Here is a 22,681-nt window from a genome sequence, read left to right as displayed (position 1 = left end):
TTATTAGCTTCAGGCCATCAAACAGGTTAAATTTTTAGCCGATTTTAGAACACATTGTTTAAAATTGAATCCATCTCCTTGCAACAGAGGTGTTTGTTGTGTTCGTAACGACTTGAAAGTCTCTTAGTAGGTGATCCTCAATCATTTAGTGTGTGATGCCCAGTTTTTCCTTTTTTTACAAAGTCGGCAGGTATATGATTCCTTGTGTTTTAAAATCTGTTCAGATTGTGTAGTGTATTCCAGCCTTAACAAATCTAGAGGAGTATCACTGTTGGACGTTGAACTTTTTTCTCAAAATAAAAAGCAAAATCCTAAAACAAACGTCTCCCCACTCCTTATATACAGTACATCCACTGACAGACAGTTGCGATTTTGGTTTAGTCAAGTCAAATTTATTTGTATAGTGCTTTATCACAATACACATTATTTCCAAGCAGCTTTACAGAAAATCATGATATTAATGTTTATATATCTTAATACCTTTGTCTTAAGGTCGCATTTAGCAGATTCGAGCTGGGTAATAATATAGTTTACGTTTTGCAACAATACAAGCAATTAAGCAGTTGAGATGTGCTATTTGGCATATATATCGCCCTACATGAGTATACTGTATCAATGCAGATAAAGTCACCCATATATATCCAACTTTATGTATATTCACTCATTTCCAAAATCCCAGGAATGGCACATTATATAAAAGGTATCTACAAAATGTTGGAGCACTTTAAAAATGATAGTTAGTTATAAACTCTCTTAAATTATATTTAATTCCTCTAATTCCTTGTTTCCCATTATTTCAGCTTTATTGTGTGTCTCTTTTCCTCAGGCACAGAAATCCCTGCTCATGCATCATTAGTGTATCACCTTCTCCTGGAAGACCTCCACAACCCTAAAGATGACATCATTGTGGAGGTCATGGAAGCACCTGAACCATGTACACGCAAGTCTGTTGCAGGCGATTACATTCGCTACCACTACAATGCTTCCTTCCTCAATGGCATCACATTTGACTCCAGGTTTTACAAAATTTTTATTTATTTTTTTGCTTGTTTATTGTTTTGCTGTTGTTTTGGATTGCTGTAGATGTTACTAAGATTCTAATGTATTGTATTACCTCTAATGTCACAGCTATCAGCACAACCATACGTACAACACATACATTGGAATGGGCTACATGATCGCTGGCATAGATAAAGGCTTGCAGGGTGTGTGTACAGGAGAGAGGAGAAGAATCATCTTGCCACCTCATCTTGCATATGGCCAGCAGGGAGCAGGTTAGATTATCTTAATGCATTTTAAATGCTACTTCATCAATGAAAGTTGAATGAAAAGTGTGCCATGTTTATTTACACCAGGGGTGTCAAACTCAATTGAGTTTTGTTCCAACCCTGCTCCAACACATCCCATGTAGTTTTAGTTTAGTTTTAGATTAGTTGGATCAGGTGTGTTTAATTAGGGTTGAAATCTAAACCTTGAATCTTGAGTTTGACAACCCTGATTTACACAGGGCTGTTTAATGCTGTGGCATACATGTATTTACACAACAGTTGCAAAATGTAATTAGCCCACATAAAGTATATAAATAAAAAACACTGAATATGGTTCTTGATATTGTAATACAGATTATTAGTTTTGATTAATAGAATGCATAATAAACATTTGGAAAACGGAACATCATATTCTGGCTACACAGGAAAAACCAGGTTTATGAATTAGTTTATTGCTTTTTAGCATTAGAAAATTGAATGTTCACATTGGTTATATTAGTAGCATTAAAAACATAATGGTTATTTAAACCGGGAATAAATTATATATCAATAAACATATTTATGATGAGAGAATCCACGAGAGTGCAGATTCAGAATTCAATCAGTGAGCGTATGCACTCAACAAAACTCCGCCATTTTCACACCGACTAATCTAAATGCGTCTGACTGGTCATTGCATTCATAAACTCAACAGAAACATATGAGATTGGTCAGTGTGTAAAAAGAAATCTGATGCAATGGGATCAGTGCCACAGTTGACACTTTGTATTTAACTTTAATCTTGACAGCTGTAATAGATTTCTTTTAATTGTACAGGGGCATTATTTGCCCCCTTAAATTAAATTAGAATTTTGCATTTTTGCCCCAAGCCCCCGTTAATTTCTGGCCCTGGTGAATACTCAAACGAGATGAAAACAGTACTCATACTAATTTTCTATTTTAAAAAAAAGTGTTTTATGTATGGGGCAGTTCAGTTGCCTAAATGTATTTGCCATGTTGAAATGACTTGGAAAAGGTTGGAGAGAATGCACACGCTCATTGGCTGCCACTTATATGGATAGGCTAAATAGTGTAAAATAGTCTAAATAGGCAATGATGATGGACAAAGGCCAGTTGACATAGTTGGCCAGGATTCTGGGGTCACAAGGACCCACAAATTTCAAAGGGTAGTGACAAAGCTTTTTTTACTTCAATGGGTGACAAGGCAAGAGATACAGAGTGATAGATAGCTGCTGTTAACTGCCATTTACATATTAAAATTGTTACTATCCAGTAAGTACAGCTCTGTTTTGGCCAGGTAAGGACATTCCAGGTTCAGCCGTGTTGGTCTTTGACATCCATGTGATAGACTTCCACGGTGTCAAAGATACTGTGCAGGTGGATATCACACGTAAACCTGAGGCGTGTAATGAAACCAGTGAGGTGAATGACTTCATTCAGTACCACTACAACTGCTCACTGCTGGATGGCACGCTGCTCTTTACATCGTGAGTTTCCCCAATCTATCTAATCTCTTTATAATCGCTTCAATATTTATTACAATGTGCTAATGGTTTTGTGATATGGATAACAGTTATTGATCTCTGATCTTTGTAGGAGGGACTATGAGACCCCACAGGATGTGGTGCTTGGAGGGGATAAAATAATTGATGGCCTAGACGAGGCTCTTAGAAATATGTGTGTAGGAGAGAGACGGACAGTCATAGTGCCGCCACACCTTGGACATGGAGAGAAAGGAGGTGTGTCTTATTTCATGTGTCTGTGATACTCTAAAAGGATGTAAACCAGTGCCGACCAACTACCCGTGCAGACAAGTACAATGTCACTGTAATATTAGCTCAAATACAGTGACACTGAAATTTAGCATTACATTACTATTGCTCAGCAATGGATCCTCTGCAGTGAAAAATAATAATCTACACAACATCAGTCCATCAATTACCAATCTTGTGAAGTGAAAAGCTACGCTAAGAAACAAATCCATCATTAATGTGTTTTAACTTTAAACGGTCACTTCTGTCCAAAATACCAGTCCACAATACATTCCTCCAGCGAAGAAGTCCATCCCCTGGAAGTCCATGTCCTCTCACATCAAAATCCACTGACATGTTTGTTTAGAAATTTTTTCATTTGTAAACAGTTCAGTTCTTGTGCATATTTCTCTCCTGATTCAGATTCAAAAGACGACTTGGAGAAACCAATATTATGGATAAAGGACTCTTTTAGGCAGAATCAGTGGTTTAAAATTAAAAATGTCTTAATGAATTTATATTTTACAAACAATTTAATCATTTAGCAGACGCTTTTATCCAAAGCGACTTACAAATGAGGTGAACAATAGAAGCAATCAGACCAACAAGAGAGCAACAGTATACAAGTGCTGTGACAAGTCTCAGTTGGTCTAGCACAGTACACATAGTGTTAGGCATTGGCTAAGTGTCTAATCAAGCGCATGAAGGAGTAAAGTTCAAAAGGAGTTTTTAATAATAAATCCAGGAGAATATCCACAAGTCCATAAACAAACAGTATCAAAAGCTCAGCAACGTAAATCCAAATATAATAGCAGATGAAGAACTAAGGAACAGACAGGACTTAAATACGAAAACAGGACAATTAAGAAGAAACAGAACAGGTGTGTGGAACTAATTAACAAATAAAAAACGATAGAAACAAACGAGGGAACACAGGAAAACTGGAAAGTCAAGTCACCTTTATTTACATAGCGCTTTTAACAATAAAGATTGTGTCAAAGCAACTGTACAGCATTAATTAGGAAAATATTGTCAATAATGCAAAATGACAATAGTAAACACTCAATTTTCAGTTAAAGGCAATTCATCATTGAATTCAGTGATCATCCAGCTCAGTTCAGTTTAAATAGTGTCTGTGCAATCAAGTCGACAATATCACTGGAAATTAAGTGTCCCCAACTAAGCAAGCCAGAGGCAAGGAACCAAAACTCCATCGGTGACAGAATGGAGAAAAAACCTTGGGAGAAACCAGGCTCAGTTGAGGGGCCAGTTCTCATTTGGTCAGACGAAACCAGCAGTTCAATTCCAGGCTGCAGCAATGTCACATTGTGCAGAGGACTAAACTGGTTCCTGTGGTCTTGTCCCGGTGGCTGTCTAGGAGACAAGGTCCTCACTGAGTATCGGTCTCTGGGGCTCATCTAGTTGTCCTGATCTCCGCTGACAGCTGGCTGGACAGGAGCAGCGGTAGGGAGAAGCCAGTATTCTTCCTCATTTCAACAGTCAAATATTTCAGAGGCCAGCGACAGCTCACCCTCAGCAGTGGGAGTGTGGGCGGGGTCACATTCCATTCCCTCGATCTCTACAAGTACTCCCACGACGATACAGGGTGTTGCCGGCTCACACACCTGGTGAGTCGCATTCTCGCGCTCGGGTTCTGGGGCGATGTTAGGCTCTGTCGCTCTTGTCAGCTCTGGCTCTGCGGCGGGCTCTGGCGAGTGCTCCGTGCAGCGGTGTGGTGAAGGCTGGTTGGGCTCTGGATTGGAAGTGGGGCTGGTGAATTCCTCCTCTGAGGTGTCGATGGTGAGCGGTGATCCACAATTCACCAGCACCCACTCCACAAAAGCGGCGAAATCCTCTCGGGGAACGTTTGCTGGCAGGCGTGCCTGCCTTACACCACTCACTCAAGCTGGTGACATAAAATACACAGAGCGAGCGGTCGGGGTAGTACGTAAGGCACACCAGATCTAAAAAGTACCTGGTATGGTCCTCCAGCAAACGGTCCAACTGCTCCAGGCATAGGAGCTGTATGGCTGGCAAGTCCATTCCGGGAGAGGAAAAAAATAAATAAAACAAAACAAACAGAGAATGCCACTATATTTTCACTTTTCTAGGTCTGCTATTCTGTTAGGCATTGGCTGCGTGTCTAATCAAGTGCATGACGAAGGAGTAAAGTTCAAAAGGAGTTTTTAATAATAAATCCAGGAGAATATCCATAAAGTCCATAAACAAACAATATCAAAAGCTCAGCAACGTAAATCCAAATACAATAGCAGACGAAGATCTAAGGAACAGACAGGGCTTAAATACTAGTAATAATACTTGTGGATTATTCTGATGGCACCCATTCACTGCAGAGGATCCATTGGTGAGCAAGTGATGTAATGCTAAATTTCTCTAAATCTGTTCTGATGAATGAACAAACTCATCTACTGCTTATATGGCCTGAGGGTGAGTAAATTTTCTGCGAATTTATATTTTTGGGTGTACTATTTTTGGGTAAACTACATTTAAACGTGGACAAGCCAAATTCAAGTCTATTCTGTGTGTGTGTGTGTGCAACTCCATTTCATCTTGGATGGCCTGCATCTGAAATGTCATATTTTTTGGGAGTTTTCAAACAGCAACAGAATAAGGAACACTGCAATAAAAGGTTAATGCATTCTTTTCAATTTCTGATAAATGTGCATCCTGTGCTCTCTTGTTTTCCTAGCTGGCATTGTCCCGGGAAGTGCAGTGCTGCGGTTCGAGCTGGAGTTGGTCTCTCTGCAGAAGGGGGTTCCTGAAGGCTACCTGTTCATTTGGCTCGAAGAGAGTCCGGGTCATCTGTTTGAGGCACTAGACGTTAATCAGGACCAACAGGTCCCTTTAGAGGAGGTCAGTTTTTAGCTCTAGATACTTTCAGCCTTTGAGCAAGCTTTTCTGATGAAGTGGTCAGACCCCTGATCTGCTTAAAAATTATGATGATCACAAGCAATCAGGCCCTGAAATGTGTTATGTTGTGAAGATATCTGAGAGATTCATTCACTAAGCACAATGAAAATGTCAAACAAGTACAGGCACAATTCTCGTTTTATGGTAAAACTATTTTGGAGCACATACAGACGATTCCAAGATTTTGTTTTTCCGTTACAGATGAAATACAGTATCAAATATATTAGCGAGTCTGTACCAGGGGTGTCCAAACTCGGTCCTGGAGAGTTTAGCTCCAACCCCAATTAAACACACCTGAACCAGATAATCAAGCTCTCACTAGGCATACTAGAAACTTAAAGGCAGGTGTGTTGAGGCAAGTTGGAGCTAAACTCTGCAGAGGGCCGAGTTTGGGCACCCCTGGTCTATACCTAAATGGCACATAAAACTGAATGAACAATGATTGGTTACTTTACATGTCAGTCAAATAATCTCTTTCTGTCTAAGTGGGTGGTTCTTGGCCAAAATAAGCTGCAAGGTGAACCAGACTTTATGACAATAATCTGTGTGAGACCACAATGGAATAGACTGAGGTTAAGTGCCTTACTCAAGAGCACAATACTAAACTCACTGACTTTTGACTAGTTACTGTAAGTCATGTTACATTGCTAGATGTGGGACTTTTTGTGCTTTTATATTAGCTTTTTCTTTACTATTGCTTAAGTATTTACCTCGTCACTGTTTTTATTCAGGGCACATGGTCTTTGTAATTGAATACTTGTTTTAGTAAGTGCCACAGTCACTTGGGGTAAGAAAGCAATGATTTGGTTTTAATCCTCACTTTACTACTGTACCTCGTGTCTCCACAGTTTTCACAGTTCATCAAACAGCAGGTATCAGAAGGTAAAGGTCGTCTTAAACCAGCTCAGGATCAGGATAGTGTCATCATAGATATGTTCAAGAACCAGGATAGGAACACTGATGGTCTGATCACTCAGGATGAGCTAAAACTAAAAGTGGATGAAGATGCAGAGAAAACACGCCATGAAGAACTGTGAAACTCTCATGGACATTCACAAAAGCATTAGAACAAAGCAACAGACTCATAACCCTGAGGCTGAAAACCATACCAACATGCTTTCCAGTATTAAAAGTTTGTACATTTGATGGTCACATATTTTTATATTCCTAAAAATGTTGCATCTCAAAAATGCGTTTGTGCCACCTAATAAAATGTTCCAAAAGTATTTGTAAACATTTTATTTTGAAATTAAATATGACAACCCTTACAAAAAAAAGAAATGTATTCAAGTGTGCTATTAAAATAAGAGAATATACTTTGTCTAGCTTTTATGTACTACACAAAATTATACTCAAGTATACTTGGCTTTTACTAAGAATACAGAAAGTAAGTATATTTGACATACTTGTAATTAATAATTTGATCAATATAATTAAGTATAATTATTCTTAGGTTTGGAAAATTTAAGATTTTGATGTCTTTTTATGTCTTATCTTTGTCTTTAAAGAAGTCTCTTATGCTCACCAATGCTACATTTATTACTGTATTACTATATTATGTAATATATGTACATTTCAGCAGCCATTCCGCCAATCTTTAGTGTCACATGATCCTTTAGAACAGGGTTCCTAAATATCTTGTCCCGAAGGGCCAATGCCCTGCAGAGTTTAGCTCCAACCTTGATCAAACACACCTGAACAAGTTAATCAAGGTCTTCCAGGATCATTAGAAAATCAAAGGTAGGTGAGTTTGATCAGGGTTTGAGCTTAACTCTGCAGGGCAGCGGCCCTCCAGGACTGGATTTGAGGAACCCTGCTTTAGAAATAATTATAATATGCTAATTATACTAGTATACTATTAAGTCAAGGGTGGCCAACGTCAGTCCTGAATCTTCATTCATGAATGATTTGTTCATTCGTCCTTTCATAATACTGTTTTGTGATAGATGATTTTCCAGCTGTAAGTATTTTTAGGGTGAATGTAGATGTTTTGAAATTAGCATACAAGCTGATTGACAAGCTGTTTAATTTAAGCTATTTCTGCCTTCTTATCTTTGCATTGGTTTCTATTGGACTTTATGTACATATATACGTGTCCACCAGTCACCAAAACTGTGTTAACTTAAAATGACAAAAGGTTTGCTCATAGTGGTATAATTTCTTTATTGTATTTTGACCATATTATTTCCTATAGTGACGATCAAACCATGCACAGCAACAGATGTCATGTCAATTTGCACACGCTGGCAAGCATATCAATTGGGGAATAATCATAGTCTATGTGAAAATGCCTTAATCTATTTAAATTTAACACTGCAATACAAAGTTATACTGCATCAAAAACATTATTAAACATAAAAGTTATGGAACTTCAGGAAGGGAATCAACTAAGCCAGAACAACTACTCTTGGACAATATCAGCTTTTTAATAAATATTTATTGCAAATCACTGAGATCCACAACATGTGCATACTTTATACCACATGCAAATAACTATATTCGCCCTTCAAAGACTTTAAAACAATGAGAGTGGGACAAGATAACATCCCAGCCTTGCTACTCTTATTGTCGGACACTTTCGCCATCGACACACACACACACATACATACACACTCATTTCTTCTGTGCAAGAAGGAAATAAACTGATATAGATCTTAAACACTATTAAACCACATCTCAACATGAGAGACACAAAACTTACATTTCCCATTGAATACAATATCTAAGATTCTACAGAGTCTCCAATATGCAGGAAAATGTTTGAAAAAGGCTTAATAATGTATGTTCACTGTATGTCTCATGGGGATTTTCCCTGTATGAAATGACTATGAAACTCTGCAAGTCAATATGAGAGCTATAGATACATTGTCAAAGCCATTTTAATCTTGCATTTAGTAGAGATTTTAACATCGAAGCTTAACATTAGTTCAGCTAAGATGACATACTTTAAGACTTTGGTGTGGACTAAATGTTCTTCAGGTGAACATTACAAAATGTTTTCTGGTCTAGATGGTGCCAATGATTGGTTGATAAGTTTTCACGTGAAGTGCACGGAGTTTTCTTGTAATAAAAGACATCAAACATCACATATTGTAAAAGACAGGAAAAGTCTTTGAAGAGATACAAAGAGGGAATGTAGATGAAAGATGAAAACTGATTTCAAATAATAAAAAAATTGATTATAAATAGCGTTGTATATGTAACAGACAAGGATGCATTGAGGGTACCATCAGTAGGTGCCTTACTAAAATTGGAATGGACAACTACAGACTGATGGGAAATGTTGACAATTATTGACAGGCAATGCATAACAGAAAACAAACTGATGTCTATGGCTAAAAATATATATGAATGAAAAAAAATAAAGTTGAGAGATTTTGAAATGGCACAGACTGCAACACCAATGACAAATTATTTTTAAGTAACAGTTTACAAGGTCCTGCCCTTGACACTGAGGTAATGGATCCTTGACTATATGGTTTTCCAGTTGTATTAGGTGCAGCCTTCATGCATCAATAACTGATGCCATAACTGTCTTTATTCCCTGTGCTTTAAAGTTGAAAAAGAACAAATATAATCAATTAAAACAATAAGAATAAAGATTAAGACCAGGGCTAATGCTGAAATTAAGTGCTTGTAGTTGTGAAGAATGCATTTTTGCAAATATTAACAAAGATTGTGAAAGAATTGCATTCAAGTGCCAAACAAGTAAATTCATCTCAATTAAGACCAGGATCTAATTAACAAGTGAAGGGAATAAAGATGCAGTGGTTATTTCTGTAGTTATTAATGGTTTGTTTTTGAACAGTTTTGAAAATGGTTTTTGAACTGGTGATTCATTACATCTGGGAAAAATGGTTGAGCACATGTCACTCCCTGCAAAACAAAACCTTAAAAACCCACAAATGTAGCAGGGCAACCATCACCACATGGAACATTATGACTCTAGATAAATTAATGTGCAGCATTCTGCAACTTGCCGACTGCAGGAATAAGGCAAATTCATGCAAGGCCATGAAACAATGTTTCATGTGTACAGATATTTACAAACATATCTATCTTTTTTTACATATTTATATGATTCCATTATACAAAGTCACATTGAAAATACTCTTTTACTAGCTTCAGCCATTTCATTCACTGTCTCAGTGATGAAATGTCACAAGTAAACAAATAATACACATTTTAATAAGAATGGGATCATGGGAATGCTGAAGACACTAAATTATCATGATTTTTGCAGCAGTTTTTCTACTGCGCAACAAGAGCTCTTAGCATTCAATCTGAGATTGTAACTGCCTGCGTAGAGTTAACGTGCGACGATGTAACTGTTGCATTTGCTGCATACGGTCCCTCTGGCGTGCCAAATTCTGTGGCATTGGGTAACGCTGACAGCCATATAGAAAGCGGTAGGGAATGCGAACATGACATGCTGTGGCACGGCAGCGAGGCTGAGGCATGGGCGGCAGAAGCATCCAGCGCTTGCGCTCAGCACAATAACGGTATGCCTCCTTGCGATACTGCTTATCCACATCGTCACTGTTCTTCCAGCCACCAATCACAAACACATCATCATCAAGATAGCAGATAGCAGCACCCTCAATACTAGTAACCTCTGGGGGAAGGCTCTCAAGAATATCATCAGATATCCTTGCGCTGATCTTCTGACGAGCTACATCGTCACGTACGTTGGTGTAGCTTTTGGGACAGCAAGAAGCCGTGTGGTAGAAGTTAGTCGATGCTACAGCCATTTGGAACAAGCAGTAGTTGTCGATAAGCGGTAAGGAATCGACTTCTTGCCACTGGCGACTGTCAGTGTCGTAGCGAGTAGTCACCGTCTTCAACCCATCATCGCTGTCAGTATCTATGGGCGTTCGCGCAGTGACATAAACGTATCGATCTTCGACACTAATGGCCTTGACGTCTCTCAAAATCTTAGGAGCAGATTCTAGGTTGTGCCACTTGTCTTGGTCAGGTTCATAGACACTCACATCCTTAAAGCCAGGGCTGAAGTTGCCATGACCGCCAATACTATACAGAATGTTTTTGATGCAGGTGAGGCCAAAGGAATGCTTGCGTGTTGTGAGGTTACTCACTTGTTCCCAGGTGTTCCGATTTGGATTGTAGCGCTCCACAGTCTTGGCAAATCCTGGCTCCATGGACCCAGCCACGTATACATGGGTATCAGTGGCCGCAATAGCGTGACCATCCAGATGGTTATGGATGTGTGGCAAATTGACCCAACGGTCTTCATATACAAAGTACCCTACGCACTCACTCAGGTAGTCACCTCCTTCAGAGACTCCGCCGACCACCATGATGACATCCATGTTCTGGCCAAATCTTGGTTGGAATGTGGCCATGTATGAAGCCCAGAACTCTGTATCTGCTGATTTGAGGTTCTCAAAGCGGATCGCATGACCCTCCACAGCCTCTGACACAAGCTGTAGGCAGGCTGCATTCTGCGCGACCAAAGGCTCATTTTTCACAACTCTTGTAAGATACGTTGGCTTTATCTGTGGCAGCCTGAGAAGACGAAAAAGCTCCTCAAAATACTTTACCCGTTCTTCTGAGCTCTTTTGAACCCATTTGACCACTGCATCAAACAAAACCTCTTCAGAGTCAACTGTAATCTCTGCGTCTGACAGCCAGTCTCTGACCAGGTGGAATGGAAGCGTGTAAAATTCCTCATCCTGGATGACTTTGTGGAAGTTGCGACGAATCATGTCAGCAGCACGTAAGGCCAGTTGATCCAAAGTGTACATGTGTGCAAGGCTATGGACGGCCACACAGTTGCCCAGGCTGAGCTTCCTCTTGAGAAATTCTCCACAAAAATCCTTCAACTGCACAAGCAAGAACCTGTGAGTAGAAAAGAAAATACATTGTTTTAGGCCTTACAAAAACCCACAACAAGAACAGGTAAGATATATGATGTGGGTGCTCTTTTGTTTTATTTGTTCTAGTTGTCAGCTAGGGCTGGGCAGTATGACATGGCGACGATATAAAATCAATAGGTCTAGAGATTTTTCTATATTGTGTATATCACAGTATCAAAATATATGCACGCAGTGGAGGACTGTTAAAAGTTACTGACACTTTAAAGCTATAATATAATATATATAATATTTCACATCTTCGAATGCATTCATTATTTAGGCTATTAGTGCGCCAGCCACCCAATTATAACAGTAAGCTTTGTGCTTTTGGTACTTTTAATATAAAATAAAGTCTCAGCTTTCAAATTCTGTCAGTTTTATAATGAAATACAAACAATATGCAGGGCTTGCAAAATATAAAAATTACAGGTAGCCCTTAGGGCAAGCACTCTTTAGATTTAGGTAGCCCCAAATGAATTTAACTAGCCAGCAGGTTGTGCTTTTGGACAAAGACTATAGAATACCCAAGATGTGTCACTCATATAGTTTTGAATGGGGAAAAAATGCAGCGCTCAATATCGCCACTCTATCGAACGAAGCCCCACCTTCCGAGTAAAAGAGCCAATCGCTAATCCGTAAAGTCAGCACGTCACTGCAGCTGCCATTAGAAGCAAAGCCACTAGAAGGCAAGCCTGCAACCTTTAGCCAAAAAAGCGTAACGGCTAATGCTTCCGGTTTGCCAGTACATGGGAAAGGAGACCAGAGGCTGTTTTTTTTTTTTTGAATGGATGTCAATTAGGGATGTAACGGTATAAAATTTTCATATCACGATTATAGTGATCAAAGTTATCACGAATATCAATATTATCACGGTTTTGTTCAAATGAGATAATGTTCAAAAAGAACTGATACACACACACACACACACACACACACACACACACACGCATACAATGAACAAAATAAGTTGTTGGGTCAGGTGACTATACTGGAATACTTGATTCTGTTCTGCAGGATTTCCTTCCTTATAATGACTGTTGTCAATAAAGCATTATAACACAGCACACATCCATGTCTCTTGTATCACCGCGGAGGTGAGGACGCGCGCTCTTGTTTCATTCAAATGCAGCTTGCGTCTCAGTTTTCGATTGTATTGAAAATTAAATCAGAGGAATTTTGTATTAATACTACTATAATATTGCTGAAGTGATCATATTGTCCTGGCGATTGTTTTGTACACTGTTCATAATGGATTTATAAACGGTAAGATTTTAAAACATTAATCTTAATTTAATATTTCATGTCCCTGTATTTATATATTATAGGTAGACAAAAAAAAATGTGTGTAATAAGTTAACTATGAATATACAATACATTATCCCTTAAACATCAACCTTAATAGTTTGAACGTTTGTTCGTCTTGGCTCAAAGCCACTTGCTGCTAACTTTTCTTCACGGAAGCTTTGCGTTAAGTGAGAAAATATTTAATCTCTAATCAATATTTTTTATCCAATAATTTGCAGTTAGTTTTGGTATTGAGGTAAAAGTTACCTTGCATTCGCTATGTAACAGTGGGTGGTGGTCACGAAGATGACTGAGCAAATTTGATGCGTTTCCCCCTTTTGCAGCGACTTTCTTCTTGCAAGATCTGCAGACAGGGTGACCGTCCTTGATTAAATTACCTTCAGGACACTTGTAAAAGCCAAAATACGACTAGACCTCCGATTTGGTCCTCTTAGATGGCTGAAAAAATCTCTCAAGCGCTGTCACTGCCTTCCACCATTTCGTCAAAAAAACAACAAAATTGCATGTTGCTTCTGCGTCAAGAGTGATGCTGGCTGGACAGGATTTACAGCAAGTTCTCAAAATCGCGATAATCAAACACTGTTTTGATGATAATTAAATTTTAAACGATAATACTAACCGTCAGGGCATTTTATCGTGATTTATTGTGAAACCGGTAATCGTTCCATCCCTAATGTCAATGAAGGAGAGGTTTCACTATGCTTGAATAAACAGCTTTCTAGAGGTAACAGCTTATCATTTAATGCATCGACAGCCTATCAGCTAATCTTCAACGTGTTTTACACGAAACAATACTTTTGGATTGAACTATTTTTAGAGTTTACACAGAGAAAAGAAATGCAGTTTGATAAGAGAAGTCACTGACTTTTTGCGACAGGTGGGATTCAGCTTACGGCACTTCTCATTCATTCTTATGGTATCCGTAATTAGCGACTGAGTGTCGCACAACTGAATTGAACTGAAATTCAATGATGTCAAGGCTATAATGTGATTGGTAGATAAGGCACACGTGATCCAAGTTAACCGTTACGCTTTCTCCAATAGTAAGTAATACAGACCCTCTCATCTTCCCATCCACAAGTTTCCTACGCCCCATGAGGCCTTGCATCAAAAGTGGGAGCATCTTCCGGTTCGTAGTAAACAAAAGTGGCCCGTGACACTTATTCATTCAACAGTTGACAGTCAGTCATTCAAGATTTAGCAATCCAAACTTGCTAATGATGTGGGAAGGAACACAACTTCAATTAACTTAAAAAGGGTGAAACAACAGTACCTTTACCCTCCACGGTAGATGGTTGGGACGATGGCCTCGTTTCACGTACGGTAGCATTTTTAGCTATTTTGTAGATTCAGTAGCTTAGCCTGTGATGGTAAGGCGATAAACAATTTGAAAAGCTCAGAGGCGTATCAGTATCTACACAGTGATAAAGTCGGTTGGGTGTTATTTAAGGATGTTGGAAACGACCTTATGATTCTAAAAGCGGACACTGAGCCGATCCAGAGCCTACACATATCACATCATATAAGAATTAGGTGCTAGCATCAGTGACAGATAACTATGTATTGCAGGGCCAGGACGCTCTTGTAGTCATGCAGCAGCACTTTTGTGGAAGGTCAGTAAAGTAAGGACAATTAAGGGCACAAAATAGTTTATTGTATTGTGATATTAATTAACTAATAAATGTACTAAACTAAAATGTCTACTGTGTGTCATTCATGTTCTGCATATGGTGCTTCACAGTAGCCTTCACTTAAAATCTTTAGTCTAAGATTGTTGGATGATAAAATTAGCACACAAAGTACTAGGGATAAACCGAAATTAAAATTCTGGGCCGAAATTGAAAATTTTGGATGCACTTGGCTGAAAACCGAAACCAAAAATGCTTTGTAATAATTAATTATTATTCTATTAAATAATATAAAGTAATTTTGTAAGACTTTTAATGAAAGTTGGAAAGAAAATATATTAAAGGGGTCATATGACGTTGCTAAAAAGAACATTATGTTGTGTATTTGGTGTAATGCAATGCGTTTATGCGGTTTAAGGTTAAATAAACATTATTTTCCACATAATGTACATTATTGTTGCTCCTCTATGCCCCGCCTTTCTGAAATGCATCGATTTTTACAAAGCTCATCGGTCTGAAAAGCGAGGTGTATGCTGATTGGCCAGCTATCCAGTGCGTTGTGATTGGCTGAATACCTCAAGCGTGTGACGGAAATGTTTTGCCCCCTACCATACGGTGATACAGTGTCCCGGCGCGATGAGACAACACCAATAAAACCCATTACAAACGAGGCATTTGTTGCATCCAGTCAGGACATAATTACTGATTATAATGACTTATACTGACTTTTTACGCGTTGCGTATCGCGCTGCGCAAACAAAACCATGTCTGCATTTGTGATCGGAGAAATGACCAACAAGCGCTACTCTACACTGCTCAAAACTCGCGTTTGAATCATCAGTGGTAGTTTCAAACAAAGTAGTTTCGCTTTCACAACAAACACACAGCGTCACACTCGGCGGGCTTGAGTGAGCGGAGGCCAGTGGATTTGACGAAGGAGCGGCCGGCGGGCTTGCGGCAACCACATGTGACACCTTCGTCCACGGTGAAAGCCGATCCGGTTATCTACAGCGTGAAGTTGATGCATTTCCTCAGCGACCAGCACGGATCAGCTCTAGGCATGATGAAAGTGAAAACAAGTGACGTGACGTGTGGCCAAGTATGGTGAATTACTGCATTTAACCCATCCAAAGTGCACATACACAGCAGTGAACACACACCCGGAGCAGTGGGCAGCCATTTATGCTGCGGCGCCTGGGGAGCAGTTGGGGGTTCGGTGCCTTGCTCAAGGGCACCTCAGTCATGGTATTGAAGGTGGGAGAGAGCGCTATACATTCACTCCCCCCACCTACAATCCCTGCCGGTACGAGACTCGAACCCACAACCTTTGGGTTATGAGTCTGACTCTCTAACCATTAGGCCACGACTTCCCCAAGCGGGGGGAAGCGGATATCGTCCTCTTTTGGAAGGCCAAACAAAGTAGTTTCGCTTTCACAACGTCTCCACAACATGGCGGCGGCTGCAACAACAATACTACAGCGAGAATAAAAGTTACGCCTTCTTTCTTTGAGTGAACATTTGGGTGGTGTTATGCAAATCTTCCCACACTGTGACGTAGACATGTGGGGGCGTGTTTAAACGAGGCATTTTAGGAGGGTGTGGACAAGTCTTAACTTTTATAAAGACTATATCTTTGGGTTTGAGACTTTAGTCTTTGCAACTTTAGGGATCTTATCTATGTATGAACAGCTTGTAACACTCCAAAGAGAAAGGAAAAATTGAAATGGCCCCTTTAATATTAAATATCAATATATTATTTTTAATCAGTATTATCAAGAGCGTGTGAGCAGAGCATTGAATGAGAGGGTAGCGTCATTTTACATGCGTTGCCCAGTACAGCTGTACTACACCATGTTAGGGGTGGGCGATAGGAGCTAAAATTCATATCACAATATTTTACACTGTCCAGGTGATATCGATATTATATTGCGATATGAGAAAAAAAATTACAGGCAAAATATTTCAACCTTATATAACTAGACAAAGTGAGGGATTGAACATAGACCTGAAAAGTATTTTTTTTATTGTGCTACTGTTTTTCTCAAAAAGTGCAAACGTGTAATATGAGGTAGGCCTGTATGAATTAAATTAAATTAAATATTGTGTGTTTGAGTAGGCCAGTGGTTCCCAAACTTTTTCTGCCAGGCCCCCCTTTTGTAGTGAAACATTTTTTCAAACCCCCGTCTCTTATGCTTACTAAGGCTACATTTACTTATTAAAAATACAGTAAACACTGTAATATTTAAAAAATGTCAATTTAAATTATATATTTGAATGTTTTAATTCCTGTGATCAAAGCTGAATTTTCAGCATCATTACTCCAGTGTCACATGATCCTTCAGAAATCATTCTAATGTGCTGATTTGATGCTCAGTAACCATTTCTGATTATTATCAATGTTGTAAACATTTGTGCTGCTTAATATTTTTGAGGAACCTATTTTTAACACGATTCTCTTATGAATATTTGAATTGGTCCTTTGTGTCAGAGCGCTGGAGTTCGTCAGAAATAGAACGCGGCATCAGTTTACCATCATGGATTTGTCGTGTCGCGCCGCATCTACAGCAGAGAACATCACTGGATTCTATTTGCTTTTGTCAAATCGCAACGCTCGCGTCTGTGTAGACACGTTTTGGTATTTGTGAATCTTGAATGGATCCGTGCATGCAGTCAAGGCAAGGTGTACGTTATGTCAAAAGTAGAGGTCGACCGATATGGGGTTTTCACTGGCTGATGCCGATATTTAGACATCAGGGCAGCCGATGGCCGATATATTATGCCGATATTTTTGGCCGATATGTTTGGCCGATTTTCTTTTTTTCCCCCCATTCATCTCATAAAAGTGAGTTTGAGCAAATGACTATTGCAGGGTACAAGATAGTAATGGTAGTAGTAGCCCAATATAGAGTAATAATACATGGCTCAAAACTTAAGCACTTTCTCAAAACAGTTCTGAAGGATGCTTTTTGTTCATGTTTGCTGACAGACACCAGTGTATCCCACAGACTGCAAATTAATTATCTGCCAGCAGGAGGCGCTGCTGGAGCGGGAGATATAGCGGTTTCCCCGGTAACGGCTGTAATCAAATAAGCGCAACTTTATCAGGCATTACAGGAAAGACGAAATGAAAGTGACATCGAAGCTTTTCTGAAGACAGTCGGTTCTTTTCAAAGATACATTCATATAAAAACATTTTAATTTTGAAACGTGAAGCGCTCATTTTATTCAACGAAGTATAAGCCTTTTGGAAAATCTACAAATTACTCAATGTATAGGAAACACTGGAGACTGCTAGAAGTCAAATGGCCATAGTGATAACAAAAATAAAAGATTTCACACATATTGCACTGCCTGCTGCTCATAACTGCTTAAGAGTGCGCTGGCCACGAGCGAATATGACATTGTGGAGGCTATTGTCGGACCCACAGACACATTTCATGAGGAAAGTTAACGTGCACGTTATAATCGGCCCAGAAGTTTCGTCTGAATTGAACGCGTTTCTACTTTCAAATGTAAATGACTTGTTGCACTTATGAATATGATAACTTTCCAGCATCATTACTAGTAGGGTAAAACGTAATCCCACTTTCGAAATGGTCTGTTTTGCCCTGCCATTAGCTGAGGCTGTGTGAACAAGCCGCGGCTGCAGCCTGCAGAGTGTGAGCTGCTCCGTCTCACACAGCCAGAGGGAGTTCCGCGACAACGCTTAGCTGCCCGCCAGTGCGCCTGCCTATAAATCGGCCTAATTTGCAGCACAATCAGCCGATGCCGATTAATTAAAAAATGCCAAAAATCGGCCGATCAATCGGTCGACCTCTAGTCAAAGGGGAGGCTTTCATCTTTCTTTGACTTCGAAAACTTCTGTCTCAACACAATTGCAGCATACTAATAATAGCGTAGTCCAGCAACAACAAACAAATATGTACAGACATTACTGGTCTGGAACAATTCTGATCTTACTATATTTATTTGTGTGAATTCTGTTTGTACACTATATATTAGAATGAAGATGTTCACAGAGAACAAAAGCACATAAATTGTTACAAATAAGCAGAATAGTAACCCAGATAATAACACATGAAGATGAAGATATGATGCATTTTTAAGCATTTACTGATCAACAATATGTCTCTAAATCATTTTCATTAAGATGAGAGGTTCGTAGACAACAGATGCTTTCCAGATAAAGCACTAAATAAAGCAGCCGCAGTCAGGTAAAAAAGTAATTGTAAGCAGTAGGGCTGCACGATTAATCGAATGCGATTGTCATGCGCATTTTGTTAAAAAAGCCGGTTCTGTAATCAGCAGGAAATCATCATCACGTGCTTTCAGATGGAGCAGAATTTAGCCGTAGTTCACTGACAAGTTACACAAAAAAAAAAATCACAATTTTATTGCGCGATTCTGAAATCGAAGAAATCGTTCGCGATAATGACAGCTGTTTGCATAGCTTCTGAGTGAACTACGGCTCTGTGAAGTAAATGCTGCTCCATCTGAAAGCATGTGAAAATACCATATTTAATAACATATTTTTACTCCAAACTCACTTCATAACGTCAGTCGAGTGTTTGAAATAAATCCTTCTGTGAGATGATGTGGCTTCTTACACAGAATAAGGCATGCAACATATTTCATAGTATTTAAGCAGTGATAAAGGCATTGCATTATAAATATACTTTATTTTAATGAAAATTATAATAATAAGAACTCAGATAAACCGTATATTGCCGTAGTCGTGTTTATTAGTCACGTTGAATCAATGAAAGCAGTTGAATCTTCTGTTTATTCAGCTGCACCAATAGGCATTTTCTGGGTTTCTTCTGCGGGGTGTATTTGGAGTTTCAGCGCGAGAGCGCCCTCTGGCCTTTGGATGGAGATTTACTGCTGATCACAGAACAGTGCTTCACTGAAAGATACGCATAACAATCGCACCTTCTGTCGAATCACGATCTCGATGCCATTTCAATTTATTGTGCAGCCCTAGTAAGCAGAGAGCGATATACAATGCAATTCAGCAGGCAAGGAATAAAACATTCAACAGCGATATTACAAATATCCAGAGCAGACCATTATGTCAGGGGTCTGAATAGGGGTCGGTGATATATAGGTTAAAAGAGTAAACCGGTAAAAGTAATAAGACCTTGAAAATTTGAGGAATACATTGTTGTTTTTAAACCGATTAATCAAATTATTTTCAAAATAATTAATTTACATATTAACTAAAATAACTTGAAATATTAAAGTAATGTGTTACTTTGTGTAACTCTAAAGGGCAGCACTAAATAAAAATGTCTTATTTCATGTATAGATTCTAAAAAAGGTTTATAAACGTACACACTCTATGATATGATCACTTTGTGTGTTGATCAGAGCAAAATGTGATAATTTACTCTCAAATCTACTTATTGATCAACTCACATTAATAAATGTTTTTTGAGCAGCAAATCAGAATATTAGAATGATTTCTGAAGGATCATGCAACTGGAGTAATGATGCTAAAGCTCTGCTTTGAAATCACAGGAATAAATTATATATTCAAATAGAAAAGTTATTTTAAATAGTAAAAATATTTCAAAATGTTACTGTTTTTGCTGTATTTTGGATCAAATAAATGCAGGCTTGGTGAGCAGAAGAGAATTCTTTAAAAAAACATTAAAAACCTTACTGTTAAACAACTTTTGACTGGTATGTTAGCCTATAGTTTGAAGTAAAAAAATATTAATATTAATAAGGAGAGTCTGAGATTTATTTGACAGTGATTTCACATTTCTTGTTTGTATGAAGGCTAAATACCAATAAAAAGGTGGACATTTATTTATTTGCGCCATTTTTTTAACCTAAAATATTATATAGTTTTATAGGAGTAGGTTTCATAGTTGGCAAATTAATTTTTCATGAGTTTGTAGGTACAGACATCTGTTGTGGCCGTTCTTGGACGTTTTTATGTGGCTTCTTTAATAGTGTTCATATCGATATCGGAATTATATCGTATTGACCGAAATTAAGAAATATATCGTGATATAAATTTAGGCCATATCGTCCAGCCCTACATCAAAACTCACTTTTTTTTTCTTTTTGTGTGTCAACAACATCAGGACTCAAAATGTCACTGGATTAAACCACTGACTTCTCATGCTATCTTTATGCACATTTTTCTCAACTTTTGGACCATGTGGATAACAAGGGCTGAAACATTTTTTTCAGACATATTTAGTGTTTTGCAGAATAAAAAAAAAAAAATCATACTACATGAGGGCGAGCAGATGATGGGAGAATATTCTTTTTTTTTTTTAGGGGAAACATCTTTATGGAGGAAAACATAACGACATAAAAAAAAGTGTATTATATCTCAAAATGGTGGACACACCTATAACGTTAATTCTACTGAATCGGAGTATGCTTTTGATGTCTAAAAATGCTACTGTTTAAGAACATACCCATGCTCAACAAATGCTGTCGATCTGAAATGTTACCCGTGATGTCCAGAAACGCTGCTTATTCAGAAGGTACCCATGATACCCCCAAAATGCTGCAAAGCGCTTGACTCAAACGACGCCTATAATGCCCAACGATGCCAAAACCGCTGTTTGTTCTGAAGGTGCATGTGATGCCCAATGTGTAGGCTATTTGTGATCAAACATACCAACAATGCTGTCTAGGTAAGCTGCTCGCTGTGTTTTAACCTGCATGATTTTTTTCTCACCTGTCTGCCAGCTCCAGAACCTCGTGCACGTTCGCAGTGCTCACTCGTATCTCGCCCGTGTACATGAACTGGATGACGCTCTCCACCGTCTCCTGGTCGAGGCCTGCCTCGCTGCTCCACTCCTTCATCTCCACCCGCCGCGTCACCGACTCCGAAAACTGCCCCCCGAGTAGCGGCGTGAAATAATCCGTGGCCGCAGCTAAGACAGAGCGGTGGGCGCTGAACTCGAAGTTGTTGGCGCCTCCCGGGGCGCTGCTGAACGCCAGCGTCACGTCACAGAAAAGCCCGAGCTTCCGCTGCTCGTTCTGCCGCCGGGAGAGCTCCGAGCAGTGGGTCGCGGAGGCAAACTCCTCGGCCTCCTCAGACTCTCCGTCTCCCGCGAGAGCGCTCGCCGTGCTCGGCCCGCCGCTGTTTCGGATAGCGTCCTCTGGATTCGGGGCGGCTGCGGCCATCTCGGTGTCCGCGCGGTCGGTTCGTAAAGTGCGTAGTATGTTGAGGTGGTGGAGCACACTCAAACATACACACTCCAACATAAACAGCGCTCAACATGCACATGCGCACAAGCACCATACACCGCAGGAGTCCTGTTGACGTGACAGGAACTGACGCGAGACACGAGCTGCTGATCTGGGAACAGATAAATAAAGAAATGACATAAAAACATCATATTGTTTTGAAATAGCATAGAAATGTGTTATAAAATAAAACACACAATATTGTGTCACTGTCAGACTTGAACCCCACTGTTGGATGTAAAATATTGACATGAATTTCAGCAAAATAAAACTAGTCTCACGATGACACCTCTTCACCGTGGAAAGCATCTGGGGACGTGAGAATCAGAAATGAAATTTAGAGCAGTGGAAGAATGATACCTGATCTAATTAATCATCTTTTTTTGTGTTGTTTACCTGCAGAAATGGAAGAGATGGCAACAGAATGTGAAGGCAGGCTCCCAGAGGTGGTGTTCTAGTTAAAGTTGTGGCTGATCAATGTGTTTATGTCTATTATAGAGGGCTTCAGGTGTTACCTGTTAATTACTGTATATTGTAACTAAAGTAGTGTTCATTTATTGTTATTTTGTTCTAATTAATTTGGAACCACTCGGTTCCACAGCAAGAAGTGCGAGTGCATCACATCTGCTGAGACAGCTGGACTGTGATGAGATCATGAGGACGGAGGGTGAGTTTACGGTCATACCCCTAAACATACATAAGGT

At 39.3% G+C, this 22,681-nt stretch overlaps 2 protein-coding genes across 2 annotated transcripts in view; one reads left to right on the top strand and one right to left on the bottom strand.

Annotated features, from left to right (window-relative positions):
* fkbp10b (FKBP prolyl isomerase 10b) overlaps window positions 1-7,210 on the top strand; it is a 17,198-nt gene extending 9,988 nt beyond the window's left edge. The window contains exons 5-10 of the mRNA XM_016239953.1: window positions 827-1,016; window positions 1,129-1,274; window positions 2,566-2,755; window positions 2,865-3,007; window positions 5,730-5,893; window positions 6,799-7,210. Of these exons, the coding sequence (XP_016095439.1) occupies window positions 827-1,016; window positions 1,129-1,274; window positions 2,566-2,755; window positions 2,865-3,007; window positions 5,730-5,893; window positions 6,799-6,987 (1,022 nt within the window). The 3' untranslated portion in view covers window positions 6,988-7,210. The remainder of the gene's footprint in view (window positions 1-826; window positions 1,017-1,128; window positions 1,275-2,565; window positions 2,756-2,864; window positions 3,008-5,729; window positions 5,894-6,798) is intronic.
* A 1,601-nt stretch (window positions 7,211-8,811) lies between these two features.
* klhl11 (kelch-like family member 11) lies at window positions 8,812-22,089 on the bottom strand. Its single transcript, XM_016239952.1, has 2 exons — window positions 21,463-22,089; window positions 8,812-11,809 (listed from the first exon to the last, which is right to left on the bottom strand). The coding sequence occupies exons 1-2, from the start codon at window positions 21,993-21,995 to the stop codon at window positions 10,222-10,224; spliced, it is 2,121 nt and encodes a 706-aa protein (XP_016095438.1). The 5' UTR covers window positions 21,996-22,089; the 3' UTR covers window positions 8,812-10,221.
* Window positions 22,090-22,681: the final 592 nt, after the last annotated feature.

The sequence above is a fragment of the Sinocyclocheilus grahami genome, unplaced genomic scaffold, assembly GCF_001515645.1.
Source record: "Sinocyclocheilus grahami isolate Dianchi unplaced genomic scaffold, SAMN03320097.WGS_v1.1 scaffold578.1, whole genome shotgun sequence".
NCBI classification, from domain to species: domain Eukaryota; kingdom Metazoa; phylum Chordata; class Actinopteri; order Cypriniformes; family Cyprinidae; genus Sinocyclocheilus; species Sinocyclocheilus grahami.
This window is presented reverse-complemented; position numbering and strand designations above follow the sequence as displayed.

Excerpts from the sequence above, each read along its gene's own strand:
- klhl11 (XM_016239952.1), bottom strand. The coding sequence starts at position 21,995 with ATGTTGGAGTGTGTATGTTTGAGTGTGCTCCACCACCTCAACATACTA. Across the intron at positions 11,810-21,462 it reads GTTCTGGAGCTGGCAGACAG|GTTCTTGCTTGTGCAGTTGA; the intron begins GTGAGAAAAAAA and ends TTCTACTCACAG.